Genomic DNA, 13,986 nt, shown 5'->3' with positions numbered 1-13,986 from the left:
CGGCGTGCAGGGTGGCAATGCCCTCCATCAGGGTGAGGCGGGAGGAGACAGCCCGTCTGCCAGCAAGGCAGGCAGCAGCACCACAGAAGGTGCACGCAGCTCGGGCACCAGGAGCTGCCAGCACTTGCTGCAAGCTCCTGCCTCTGCCAGCAGCAGCCTCTGCAGCTTCTGCCCAGGGCAGGGGAAAGGCCAGCAGCACTGCAACCAGCAGACACCGACAGCTTGTCCCATCTACTCGGGGCATCCCTGGTGAGCAGGGGAAAGCCACCAGTGCGCAGAGCAGGAGGCATGCCCCACACAGCCCTGCAGCCAATGCCGCAGCTGGGAAGGAGACAAAGAGGTGCCTTTTGAGGAAGGACCCGGACAAGGTTTGCACTGGGAGCCACCGACCCAGCCAGCAGACAGCGGCACAGTGGCATCGGGAACACAGGCTGGGTGCGGCGAAGATGGCAAGAACAGAGGAGGTCCGGGCGGCCCAGAGTGGCAAGGCCTCTGCAGGTCAGCACGTGCGTGACGCACGTAAAAGCACCGGTGCTGCTGGCAGACTTTCTGTGCCAGTTTCCCTGGGCAGGCGGGATGTGGCTTCAGGGCAGCAGGGACAAGTGGAAGAGCGCCACCCCAAAACACAGCTGTCTCTCATAAAGACCAAGTGCAAAGGCAAGTCGCTGCGGGAGCACCAAGAGGCTCTTAAGGAGCATGTGGCCATGCCGTCAGTGAAGACGGAGGATCAGATGGCCACCATCACCACAGCCAGCAGACACCAACAGCTTGACTCATCTACTCGGGGCATCCCTGGTGAGCAGGGGAAAGCCCCCAGTGGGCAGAGCAGGAGCCATGCCCCACGCAGCCCTGCAGCCAATGCCACAGCTGTCTCCCAGCCCACCCGCACCCGCTGCCTCCAGAACCAGCTGCAGCAGGAGATGGCACTGTCCACCCAACCCATCCTGCAGCGGTTCAAGCGCGAGCTGCCTGCCTCCCCCTGCACGGCCCAGCCCGAGGGCTCTCCTGGCCACCAGGGCCATCAGGGGACGCAGAGCTCCTGCTCCTCTGGCAGAAACAGGCCCCACACCTTGGCGGCCCTGCAGGAAAGACCAACAGAAAGCCACAGTGCTGGGCCACAAGCCACGTGCCAGGCTGTGAGAGGTGCTCAGCTCCGGGTGATGGAGCGGGAGGACTTGATGCTGCCTGGCAGCGCATACAGCCATCTCCTGGAGCAGAGCAGACGCCTGCAGCGTCTTCTGAAAGACCTGGAGAGGCAACAGAGTGCCCTTGAGATGGAGAGCCGCCTCCTGGGAAAGGACGGTTCTCCAAGAGCGTGCAAGGAGGCAGGGAGACTGCAGCAGAAGAATGCTCAACTAGCTGCCCTCACCTTGCGGCTGGGAGAGCGAGCCAGGCAGCTGCAGGTGACCATCCATCGCCTGGTCAATGCTCGCGGGCCACTGCCCATCCAGCGCTCCGCTGAGCAACTGTGCCCGCCATTGCTTCCTCAGCCCAGGGGTGGAGAAATGGGAGAGCCCAGCAGAGCTCTGCTGGCACGGGACAAGCGGCACGACTTGGCACAGAAGGCAGCTGAGGGGCTGGAGGCCCGAGCAGCCGCAGATGAAGAGGGATCCTCTGATGTGAGCACCCCCGGGCAAGCTTGTGAGGAGTTGCAGGTGCAGCTCGCCAAGGTGACAAATGAAAACACCCACCTGGCTGAAGAAAACGCTCGCCTGCGTGGGCAGATGGCTTTGACAGAACAGGTTCAGGCTGAAAATGCCAACCTGAAAGGGCAGCTAGCGCGACTGGCAGAGGAGCGAGACTCTGCCATCCAAGCAACCATCTGTCTTTTTACCCAACTGGAAGCGGCCAAGCGCGAGCTGACAGCCATGAGGGACAGGGCAGAAAGGAGTCAACAGCTGGAGAGGGAACATGAGGAGACAAAGCTGGCCCACAGGGAGCACAGAGAACCCCTGCGAGCGTTTCCAGCCCCGCTGAAGGAACTGAGTGATCGGTTTGAGAAGCTAAAGAAATGCTGCCAGCAGCTGTTTCAGGAACTGGAATGGCTGGGAGGAGAAAGATCCAACAGCACCGTTTCCGAGCCGCAGCAGGCTAACCTGGGAGCAGACAAGGAGTCCGTCCTGCTGGAGGCTATGAGAAAACAACCGGCAGAGCTTCGAGCATTCATCGCTCGTTACAGCTATGATCCTTTCGATGGTCCCAACGAGTGGCCTGAGCTGGAGCTTCCGCTAGTTGCTGGACAATACGTTTACATCTTTGGAGACGCGGATGGAGACGGTTGGTACGTGGGAGAGCTGACCGACGGCACAAGGGGATTGATCCCCTCTAATCTCGTTGAGGAAGTTCCAGGTGACGGGCGACCTGATGACACCACAGTCTCCCCAGAGACAAGTGATTGGTGGCAGGGCATAGATGACGTCTGTCCTGTCTTCTCATAGAGCTTCTCATTAAACCTCTTTTAATGACCTCTCTGTGTAATCTCACTCCCTGTCCTGTTTGTCTGTGAGCTGAAGGGACTCTGTGCCTGCTATGGGGGACGTGGCGGGGGTGGACTGAGTGCCAGCTACTGGAGTCAAGGCCAGGCCGTAGGCAGCTCTGGCTTGTGGTGCCAGCTACTGGTGTGCGTCCCAGTGCAGCCAGTGGAGTGAGGGGGGGTCCGAGTGCAGCTACTGGAGCCAGTGGGGATCTCAGCCATCAGGCACTAGGGGTGCGTCCTGAGAAACCACAGGGTATTTGCGCTACAGTAGCATGTGCAGTAAAGAAAACTGGTCTTGCAGTTTGATCCAACGCTGCATCTGCAAACAAAACGAGGCGGAGGCATGAGGAACATGGATGGAAACCTCACCTGCCACACCAAAGTTACGCCACGGAAACTCTTCCCTTTTTGTCACCTGCCTCGGGTTTGGTAAATCTTTTGCCGAGTCTGAAGCAAAGGCCCATTGCCTCTTCTTCCTGTTTCTAACGGCTAACGTCTGGGTTTCACAGGCTGCTTCGTTGTGCGGCACCGCTTACACCCCAGAGTTGCCTTCATAAATGCATCCTTGTACTAGGAAAGGAAAATCGCCTGTCATGCCAGTCATACCACTGTACTACCCTACCCGCAGGGCAACAGACCGCCCTGCTTGTAAGAGGATTTAATACAGGAAATAATCCTCAAGTATCTGGGTGTTTTAACAGTTTAATCACGTGCTTGCAGTCTGACTGCTGACACAATCTAACAAGAAAAAATATTAAGGGGGCTAAATCTGTGTTTCAAAAAAAGTGGGGTTTCTCTTTCCCTTCCTGAGAAAACTTGCTCCCTCTACGTTTCTGCCCTGTCATTTCATCTAGCGGCTTCGAAGAAGGGTTTCCCGGCCAGCTATTTTGATGTCATGGCGAGCTCTGAGATGTTTGAGTTTGTTCCTTTCACGCCCCCAGAACTTGGAGTCCTGTGGCTACAACAGCATCTCTGCTGCTGTACAAAAGCAGGGCCCTTGCCAGGTCCTCACGATAACGCACTTGATGGGCAAGGTGAACACGTTATTTTACACAGCTTCAGAAATCTCACTGCATTGTTGCCTGCGAAAAGCCACTTTCCTTTTGGCATTTGAGACACCTTTGAACACTGACCATAGAGCCCTGTGGCAACCTCTAGGCCTGGGGGAAACCTGCATTAGGGAGGAAATGCCTTAAGAGGAAACTCCCCTTAAGCCTTGAGTGTTGTTCTGTAGAAGGAAGAGAGTTGCCTTATTGCCCCAGGATGGGGTAGGGGAGCCCGGAGGCAGCGGTGCCTGAGCCTGGGACAGGGTTCTCCAGCCTGGAGGCCAAAGCTGTTGGTGGGACTCTTCCCTCCGGCCTCCTGCCTGGTCCCTGCAGGGGGCAGGGGACCCGTGCTGGGGCAGCAAACACTGCTGTAAAGCCTAAAGGTGTCCCCAGGGGCTGCTCCCAGCTCTGCCTGGGAGCTGCTGCCGTCAGATTCACCCACTAGCAAGCAGTTCCTGGTGCAGGAGTGACAGCTGCGTGGAGGAGAACAGGTCTGGGTGTCTAATACCAAGGTCTCCAACATCAGCTGAGCAGCGTTTGTTTTAATGGTTTGGGTTTTTTTTTCTCCCCAGGAGTTTCCATAGTACCCCAAAGCCATTTTCTGTCAGAAAAGGTGCAGGCACGTGCACGAGACACGGGTGTTTCTCTGTGTTGTAACTGGGAGCAAAGGCGGCTTTTCTTTTCGTTCCAGCTGGAAGGGGAGCACAGAGCGTCAGCCCCAGGGAGGCAGCCCTGCTCCCTCGTCCTGGCTGTGGGTGTGAGCCCGTGCACGCTCCACCTCTGGAGGAAAGGCACTGAAGAAGAGCAGCCTGGGAGGGACCTCCCAGAGCCGGCTGGGGAGAGGGCTGGTCACCCCGCGGCCCATGGCGACTGCCGGGAGCAGCTCGGCGTGGCCAGTGGCCTCTGGGCACGGGCCTGCGGGCCTCCCCTGCGTTGCTGTAGGCGGGCACCGGAGCGTCCCCAGGCCTGGGCGCCCTGTGTGGGAGCCATGCGTGGGGACAAGGCCCCGGGCGGTGGCAGCCAGAGCTGCTGCACGCACACAGGACTGAGCTCTGCAGAGGCTGCTGGCACCGGGGGGATGTGGGAGGTGCGGGCTCGGGCCTGCTGGGGCCTCTGTGAGGGGCAAGCAGGGGCTGCCCCACGCCGGGCACAGCCGGGCACAGCCAGTCCCCGCCAGGCTCCACAGCATCCACAGTCAGGGCTTTGTGATGCAGGCGGCGCAGCGTGCCCAGAGGTCATTGTGATGCGGGTCCCCACGGTGACCCCGCGGGTATTTAAGGAGCCAGAGCCCTGGGGTGCCCACTCCCAGGAGAGCCACTCCCTCAGGAGGCAGCATCTCCCCTGGGTGACCATGGCCGGTCGTCGGCAGGCGCCGCCGAAGATGCCCACGCATGAGGAGGCAAACGCCCCCCCCCAGCCCAACAGCAGGCTGCCGGGCCTGCAGAACCGGCGCCAGGTGAGGGACGGGGCAGGAGGGGGAGGCCGGTGGTGGGACAGGGCCACGCGGAGCTGCCTTAGTGCCAGGGCCGGGCTTGCCGCCACTGTGGGGGCCGCTGTGCCAAGGCAGCCGCCTCCAGTCCTTGACTTCTCCTCCTCCTGCCCGCAGATGGGCCACAGGCGGCCGCTGGCAGCGCCGCAGGACAGCCAGGGACAGGCTTCGTCCCCCCATGGGAACAGGCTGCGACGGCTCCCCTGCCCACAGAGCTCGCAGGCCGCTGGGAGCCGACGCGCACAAGTAGGGAGCCCGAGGGAGCCCGGGACAAACGTCTTCCCGAGTCCAGGCGCTGCCGACAGGCAGGCGGGAGCTGCAGGAGGGGACGGGAGGGCCCGGTCACCTAGCAAGCTGAGCCCCCCAAGCCGTGCCTGCAGGCTGCCCGGGCATGCTGGGGATGCTCCCAGGAGTCACTGTGGGCCATGGCCGGAGCAGTGCGCTCCCCAGCCAGCTCTGGGAGCCGAGCGGCAACTCCCTGTGGGGCCGAGTGCTGCCCTGGGGGCTGGCAGGGGAGCCGGCACAGGGGCTCTTCCAGCTGGGACACGGGGGCACGGGCGAAGGGCCACAGTCACGCAGCCTCTCTCCTCGCCTTCTCTTGCAGACGGACAGCCCGGCGTGCAGGGTGGCAATGCCCTCCATCAGGGTGAGGCGGGAGGAGACAGCCCGTCTGCCAGCAAGGCAGGCAGCAGCACCACAGAAGGTGCACGCAGCTCGGGCACCAGGAGCTGCCAGCACTTGCTGCAAGCTCCCGCCTCTGCCAGCAGCAGCCTCTGCAGCTTCTGCCCAGGGCAGGGGAAAGGCCAGCAGCACTGCAACCAGCAGAGAGCTGACCGACGGCACAAGGGGATTGATCCCCTCTAATCTCGTTGAGGAAGTTCCAGGTGACGGGCGACCTGATGACACCACAGTCTCCCCAGAGATAAGTGATTGGTGGCAGGGCATAGATGACGTCTGTCCTGTCTTCTCATAGAGCTTCTCATTAAACCTCTTTTAATGACCTCTCTGTGTAATCTCACTCCCTGTCCTGTTTGTCTGTGAGCTGAAGGGACTCTGTGCCTTCAGAAGGGACTCATGTTCCTGAGCATGGGGACCTGCTCAAGGAGGAAAGATAGCAAGAAGTTAGAGGATAATTCTGTGAGCCAAGTGAAAGCTGTTTCTCCTAGATGCGCCCCCGGTGCCCCATGCCCCCCCTCTGCCGTTCCTAGGAGAGCTCCCTTCCGAGCCGTGGCTGGAGCTGTGCTGAGTGCTGGCCGAGTGTGCTGTGAGGAGCAGGGGCTGTGCCCGCTGGCTGCCCAGCAGTGAGCCCTGCTCTGCAGCAGGAGCTTCATGGGAACCGTGGGGGCAGGGGCCAATCCACTGCAGACAAGACAATGGCTCATGTGTTCCCAAAGGCTCAGCACCCCACTTCTAGGCAGGGACACCCAGGGCTCACCGTGTGCCCTGGAAGCAGCATAGACCTTGGGTGGACACCCCAGAGAGATGTTTAAAGGGTTCCGACCATGTGAACTTCTTGAAAGAGAGTCAGCTCCTTCCCCAGCCTCACAGACTGCATTGCCCACAGCATCATCGGTTAGGGGAAAGCTGGGACACCTCCTTGCCGAGGACATGTCTGCACAGGAGGACCCACAAGGTCTGCGCCTGAGCCGGCAGCTGAAACCCCTATTGCCAGAGAGCCTGTCTGCAATGCCAATAGCATCTGAGCAAGGCCAGGAGAGAGACAAAGGGACACGCGGGAACTCCTTCCCCTTCCCCAGCCCGGCACACCACCTCCCACACAGCAGCAGTGCAGGGCAGTCACCCTCAGGCTGTGCTCAGCGAGAAATGGCACCGTGGCAGCAGGAGAGATGCACTTCATCCCTTCTGCTGCTCTGCTGGACCAGGAGCTGTTGAAACACATGGAACCAACAGTCTAAAGGCTGTGCTGGGTGGGAGAGGAGAGCAGAGGTGTGTTGCTCAGGGAAGGCACCTGCACGGCAGACCATGGCCAGGAGGTGCCCCTATCTGCCCTGCATCAGGGTCCCCCTCAGCATCTCCCCCCCTCCCTGCCCAGGGCTCTGCTGCCTGCAGCTGTCCCTGCCGGCAGCTCTTTCTCTGGTCCCAGGGCTCTTCCCTGCCAGCGCTCACAGAGCCCAGCTCAGCCCCTGTGTGCCCAGCTCTGCCCTGCAGCCGCTCTCTGTCTGGCTGCCGCAAGGAACAGCTCCCCCAGAGCCTGAGGGAAAAGGAGAGCTGATGCTGGTTTCATCTGCAGCGTGCTGGGGAGGGAAGGCACTTGCTCAGCTTCCTCATCAACCTCCCTGTGATGCTTTCAGCATCTCAGCCGCTGCTCTGACCTGCACAGCTGAGTTTCCATTGCCACCAAGAAGAGACACAGAAAAGCAGCAGCAGAGATTCAGGCAAGCACAGAGCCAAGCAGGAAAGCCCTGCCGTGAACGTGCTCATGGAAAGTCCCCTTGGAAATGACCTGGAGATGTGAGCAGCTCTGATATATGCAGCACAAACACAAAATCAGTCAGACCTTCTCCTGCTGGGGGTCGGCCCTTCCACACAACCTGGCCCTACACAAACCTGCCTGTCTACAGAGCACTGGCTGGGTACAGGTTCCTTGTTTGCAGGTAGAATAATGGTCAGGTGAGACTGAGCCTGGTGGATCCAGCAAAGGCAAAGCTCCTTTTGTCCGTGGGATAGGAGTCACTGAATGCACATAGGAAGACTCAAATAAAACCCTCTGATATTTCAAAGTTACAATTCAGGAGTCTAGGGGACTTGTCCTTATTAAGAACTCCTTTATCATGTATTCCATCGCATTCCCATAGAGTAAAAAACTAAAAACAGAGACTCAAAAAAGTACTTTACCTTTATACTAACCTTGCTTTGCACTTCTTTTTGAAACCACCAATGGAAAATATTCTGGCAGTGAGCGGAAGCTGTGAGCAGCCCTGAAGCACACAACAGCCTCTTAACAACAGATAAGCACTTCCTTGTGTGGGGGTCATTCCTTGAACCCACAGTTTTTCGCCACAGCCGCACGGGAGCCCCCAGCAGGCTGAGAGCTGCCCCTGGCAGGCGGCAGAGCCCCTGCCCCAGCACACAGCCCCCTGGGCTGCAGGGACCCTGCTGGCAAGGACAGCCCTGGGCACCCCTGCCTGCACAGCCACCTTCACAGCCCTGCAGCCGGCCCTGGCACAAGGCAGCCCACATGCCCTGGCCCTCCCACGCTGCAGCAGGGAAGCCCTGCTCTGCAGCACACTGGCCTCCTCCACAGCAAAAGGCTCCCACACGGTCCCACAGGCTGGGGGGGCCCCAGCTGCTGCAGACCCGGCTAGGAACTGCAGAGGCATTGCCCTGCAGCCACACACTTACCGGCTCCAGGGCTCTGCAGATTTCTCCAGCAGGGAGCTCTCAGCAGCCCCCCACCAAGGGCTGCTTTTGAGCTCTCCCTGCCTCCCTCCTCTGCCCCTCTGGGCTCCCTCCAGGTGTCCCTGGGGCTGCAGGGGAACCTGCTGGGCAGCAGGATGAGGCAATCCCTCATGGGCCTTGCCTCTCCTGGGGGGACACACTTATTTCCAGCAGTGGCAATTCTCTTACTAGAAAAAGTTTTCTGCAGGAGTATCAACTTTTGTTAACCCATTACTTGACAGGACACCAGGAAGACTGCAGCAAAGGATCCAAGTACTCCTAAAAGAGTGTGTGTGCATGTGTGTGTCTGGTGGTTCTGCAGGCAGGGGCAGGGAGGATGTCTTCAGTGCTTCAGTAAGCCCTGCAGAGCCCATTTCAGCACTTCATTGCACAGTCCGAGGGCTCAAGACTCAGCTCTCCTTTGCCCAGGCCATGTCTCTGCTCTGAAGCAAAGCCTTTGCACCCACGGGCTCGGGGACACTTGGTACCAGGTTGCCTGGGAACCAGAAGGACAGACCACCTCCCCTCACTGGGCACTCACCCACAGGCAATCCTCTTGCCTCACAGACCTCACTCTGTTCCCCCGGAGGGCAGCAAAAATGCTCTGCTTTTCTGACATCCGAGAATACGCAACAGGAGAGATGGGGGGGAGCTGTGAAAAAAACTAAAGCTCTCTTACAATGCCTTCACCCTTCCCGTTCCTTAGCACTGGCGCTGCAGACGCTGACCAGCCCTTCTGCGTTGGCACTGGTTTCAGAGGACAAAGTTAAACACCAGGACTGGTCCCTGCCCCCACCCACTGCTGCAGAGTGGGGCTGGCTGGTCAGGAGCCCGTGGGCAGATGCCCTGCTCTTCATCACCCACACGGCCAGCACCAAGCAGGGCTGCAGCCACACAGCTGCAGGAAGGTCTCCGAGAAAAGAGAGGGATGTCTGTGTGTGACGGGGGGATGGTCTGTGGGAAATGGCTTTGATTTTGCTTGCAGAAGTCTCCCCTAAATTATCACTGTCTTTTTCTCCTGTGACAGGACCATATGCCCAGAGGCAGCACATGTCCAACAGCAGCTCCATCACCCAGTTCCTCCTCCTGGCATTGGCAGACACGCAGGAGCTGCAGCTCTTGCACTTCTGGCTCTCCCTGGGCATCTACCTGGCTGCCCTCATGGCCAATGGCCTCATCATCACCACCATAGTGTGCGACCACCACCTGCGCACACCCATGTACTTGTTCCTCCTCAACCTCTCCCTCCTCGACCTAGGCTCCATCTCCACCACTGTCCCCAAAGCCATGGCCAACTCCCTCTGGGACACCAGGGACATCTCCTACCCAGGATGTGCTGCACAGCTCTTCCTGATTGTCTTTTTCCTTTCAGCAGAGTGTTCTCTCCTCACCGTCATGGCCTATGACCGCTACGTGGCCATCTGCCAGCCCCTGCACTACGGGACCCTGCTGGGCAGCAGAGCTTGTGTCCACATGGCAGCAGCTGCCTGGGCCAGTGGGTTTCTCTGTGCTGCGCTGCACACGGCCAATACACTGTCACTGCCGCTCTGCCAAGGCAATGCCCTGGGACAGGTCTTCTGTGAAATCCCACAGATCCTCAAGCTCTCCTGCTCACACACCTACCTCAGGGAAGTGGGGCTTATTGTGGCTGGTGCCTCTTTATTCTTTGGCTGTTTTGTTTTCATTGTTCTGTCCTATGTGCAGATCTTCAGGGCTGTGCTGAGGATCCCCTCTGAGCAGGGACGGCACAAAGCCTTTTCCACGTGCCTCCCTCACCTGGCCGTGGTCTCCCTCTTTGTCAGCACTGCCACGTCTGCCTACCTGAAACCCCGCTCCATCTCCTCCCCATCCCTGGACCTGGTGGTGGCAGTTCTGTACTCGGTGGTGCCTCCAGCAGTGAACCCCCTCATCTACAGCATGAGGAACCAGGAGCTGAAGGACGCACTGAAGAAGCTGATGCAGTCAGGTGTCTCTCAGCAGCACTGAACTGCCTGAATCTCCTCACAAGGCATTTCCTGGTCATCTCTGGAACATCCTGTGCATTTAGCGCTTTTAATGTCACAATTGTGTTTCTCCTAGAATGTTTGCATGCACTCCACTTTCTCAATAGCATGAACCCAGCCTGCCTGACCAGCCTGGCTTTTGTACGTTTGCATCCAGGATGGCTCAACTGGACTCCTGTGTCACATCTCTGTAATTTAAGGGGCTTGTGTAGTGGAGACATCTATCAACTTCCCAGGAGAGTAAAGCACCAGTGTAGAGCTCAGCTGTGTGAGTGTGCAAAGTTGGGGCAAATAACAGGGTGGGGGCACGCGGCAGGGTTTCCTGGTGCAAATCCTTTGGTCACGGTGAAGGAAGCAAGGCAGTGATCGGGTGGGACACTGTCACAACGGAGGGAAGACACAGTCACTCAATATGAGTGATCAGCAGACTTCGTTTATTGTCTCTTACAGTCACCTTTTATGCCTTCTTATAATTAGCTCATACACATTACAAAAGTTAAGCTCATTATTGGTTAGTTGCCTAAATACCAAGTCCGCCCCTAGTTTCTCTTCTGTAGTTATCTGTTCCCACCTGCAACATTCTTTTCCCACCCAAATCTTCCTGTTATTGTGTAACAAGGACAGCCAAAGACAGTGTATTTTGCTTTACTTCAGATAAGCTGAGAGCGATGTGCATTTTTGTCCAGCCAGCTGGACTATGTCTATGTGACCCTTTTCAGCTAGCCAGTTATCCACAGGACACAGGGCTCTGCTCAGTGCCATGTTCCCTGGATACCCAGGGGAAGCTGCCCCAGGTGCCCCAAGATGTCCTAAGCATCAGTCGTTTCCTTTGCTTGTTGTACACCCCAGTCGCTACGAGGAACATTTGCTGCATGGTCAGCTCTGTCATCCTTAGTGGCTCAGTGATACCCAACTCCATTGCAACTCTAAATGTAAATGGAGCCACTTTCCTCCTGTCACTGGTTACACGCAAGTCCCATAGCTCTTGCCACAGTTGGCCGCTCAGCCAAGGCTGTGGTCAGACACCTCCAGCCAGATCATGTCCTCCCGGCTTTGCTTTGACAAATAGTAAACCACTGACTGTAGTAATCCCACCAACTGGCCTGGGTCCAGTCTTTCACTCTCGATGTTATCTCAAATAAAACCCAGTTTCTCAGCCTCTCCTCGTCCATAACATGATCCAGGTCCCAACCATCCTTCTGGCTTCTGCAGGACTTGCCCCATTCTGGCAGGGTCTTTCTTGTGCGGGGGAGCCCCATTGTGGGCTCAGCAGTCCTGATGTGGTCCTGTGGAGGGTTAACCATGGCCAGCACCCAGCCAGCCCCGCAGCTGCTCATCCGCTCCCCTGACTCAACAGGAAAAAAGCAGAAATTATACCAGCAATGTTCATGGGTCATGGCCAAAATGTGTCATATTAAAATTCAATTTAATTTATTGCCAATTAAAAAATACATGGATTTTGAGAAACCAGGACTGAAACATAAAGACCATTCCCCTGACAGTTTCTCCAAGGGCCAAATTACTCCATTGTTCCCAATTCATCTACACACCAACACCCTGAGAGGTGCAAGGGTGCTGCGATGGAGAGACAGGACACTGCTTGATGCAAGCAAATGTTGATTTATTGTATACAATCATGAGTTTATATATGTTACCAGAGGCCGCGTGCTTTAAACAGATTGGTTCCTTAAGCTAAGCATTACATACTAGGCAATCCCTGTTTGGTTAACTACAAACAAAGGACACTTTAAGTAAGTTTTTACACTCATCAATTAACAACAAAGTGTTACTTCTCCCTGGCTCCATCTGTTCCTCATCTCCTTACCTTTTCTCGGCCTGACTCATCTTGTTGGTTGTCATCTATTCACCCTCCTTATCCTCCCAGGGTTTGTGGCCTACAAGCTGGAGCACGTTCCTTTCAGCTAACTGATTGTTACTTATGGTCCTGATTTCCAGGCCCCCTCCTACATCTCCCCCTTCTTGTTTTTGAGCAATCCAAATCCCGTTTGTTTTAAACATGCATTCGATCAAGTTACTCATCACTCCTTGTAAGCGTTGAAACAAACAAGGAACACATAATACTACAACCAACAATACTGTCAATACCATCAATGCTCCTTTGATTATGGTTTGTAACCAGCCCCCTAACCCAAGGCTTGAAAGCCAGTCAGAAAAAGGATCATGTCCTTCAGTAACATGCTTCATATTCTTGCGCAGTGCTGCTAATTTCTGAGCTATGCTTTTTGAGTGATCAGACAAATTCATACAACACATTCCTTAACGATGTTCACTACAGGCTACTCTCTACTGTTCGTGCTGATTCCTTATCTTCTACAGGTGACATCACATTCCTCCTTGTTCTGTCTCATCCTAGTTTCTTCTCATACTCCCTCAAAGTTATTTAACTCTTTGCTGCAGGATTTCAGCTGCACATTGTCAAAGCAAGGCCAAAGCTGCACTTTATCTATGTCAAAACAAACCACTGTCTCTGTTCTGTACAATTCTACAATTCCCCCTTTTTGTTTTTGAACAGCTAGTACCAGGTTTGCCGTGTTCTGCGGGGCCCTTGCAAACATGACAGCAACCAAGGCAATAGCAAACAAACAATACTGCACATTGAGTGAATGGATGCCAAAAAGGCTGACATTTCCTCAGATTTTGATAACATGTTGCTGCAGTGGGGCGCCTAAAATCCACACAGCATGTACCATCAAAATCCTCACAGCCATGTCCTTGAGCCAACAACAAAAGCCAATAGTTGCTCTGTTTTGTATGTCATAGTGGCAAATTTGACTCACATTCTTAACTGCCTACCAGACAAGGTGATTTAACTCTTTAATGCTTTCCTTGCTGTTACTCTGGATAAGAGAAGAACCGCTGAATCTTTCCTACTCTCCTTCACAATACCCAGCTGTTCTCTCATCTCTTGTTAGGTCAAATATTCTCCAGCTTCCTCTCCTATATCTCTCTCCAGACATTCTCTATCCTCCTCTTTTTTGCTTGTTAATTCCAAAGAGGCAAAGGGTGTGTGTAGCTGGGTGACCATGACCTGATTTATGTTACAATCAACTAAACACTGAATACAGGAAAAAAAGGTATGGGAGTTTTAAGGCAAACATCAATAAGGTGGTTAAAGATAATTATAATAAATCCTGTAATACTTTTGATCCATGGCCCAAAGTTTCCCAGCCACGAGAAGAGACCAACGGCATCCCGCCCCTGGCTCTGCTGCAGATTTTTGTTTAAGGCTTTTAAGTTTTGTATGCTTTTGTGGATTGATTCAGAGTGGTCACTCAGATTCACATAGCACATCCTATCAAAGTCTTCACACTCGTGTCCCTGTTTTAATACTAAAATTTAATAGCAACTCGGTTCTGTAGCAAGATATGATGGACAGAATCAACATCTGTTAAGAAGCCAGAAAAAAAAAAAAGAAAAAAAAAGAATAGTATTTGTGGTATTACTTTTTTTAGCAAGCTAGCAGCCTAATTTACTAAGCAAGTTAAGAGTGTGTACTATTCTACAGAAGAGATTAGAGAAGCAAAAAAATGTGTTATGCTGCATTGCAGAGCA

General features: G+C 55.4%; 1 protein-coding gene across 1 annotated transcript; it reads left to right on the top strand.

Moving 5' to 3' along the window:
* Positions 1–9,460: 9,460 nt before the first annotated feature.
* LOC130143459 (olfactory receptor 14C36-like) lies at positions 9,461–10,396 on the top strand. Its single transcript, XM_056326145.1, has one exon. It carries the CDS (start codon positions 9,461–9,463, stop codon positions 10,394–10,396), a length of 936 nt encoding a protein of 311 aa, XP_056182120.1.
* Positions 10,397–13,986: the final 3,590 nt, after the last annotated feature.

This window comes from Falco biarmicus, unplaced genomic scaffold, assembly GCF_023638135.1.
Source record: "Falco biarmicus isolate bFalBia1 unplaced genomic scaffold, bFalBia1.pri scaffold_30, whole genome shotgun sequence".
NCBI lineage: Eukaryota > Metazoa > Chordata > Aves > Falconiformes > Falconidae > Falco > Falco biarmicus.
The sequence above is the reverse complement of the archived record's forward strand: the minus strand, read 5'-3'. Positions and strand labels throughout refer to the sequence as shown.

Bases quoted from the DNA above. Each gene is read 5' to 3' on its own strand.
- LOC130143459 (XM_056326145.1), top strand. From the start codon at position 9,461: ATGTCCAACAGCAGCTCCATCACCCAGTTCCTCCTCCTGGCATTGGCA.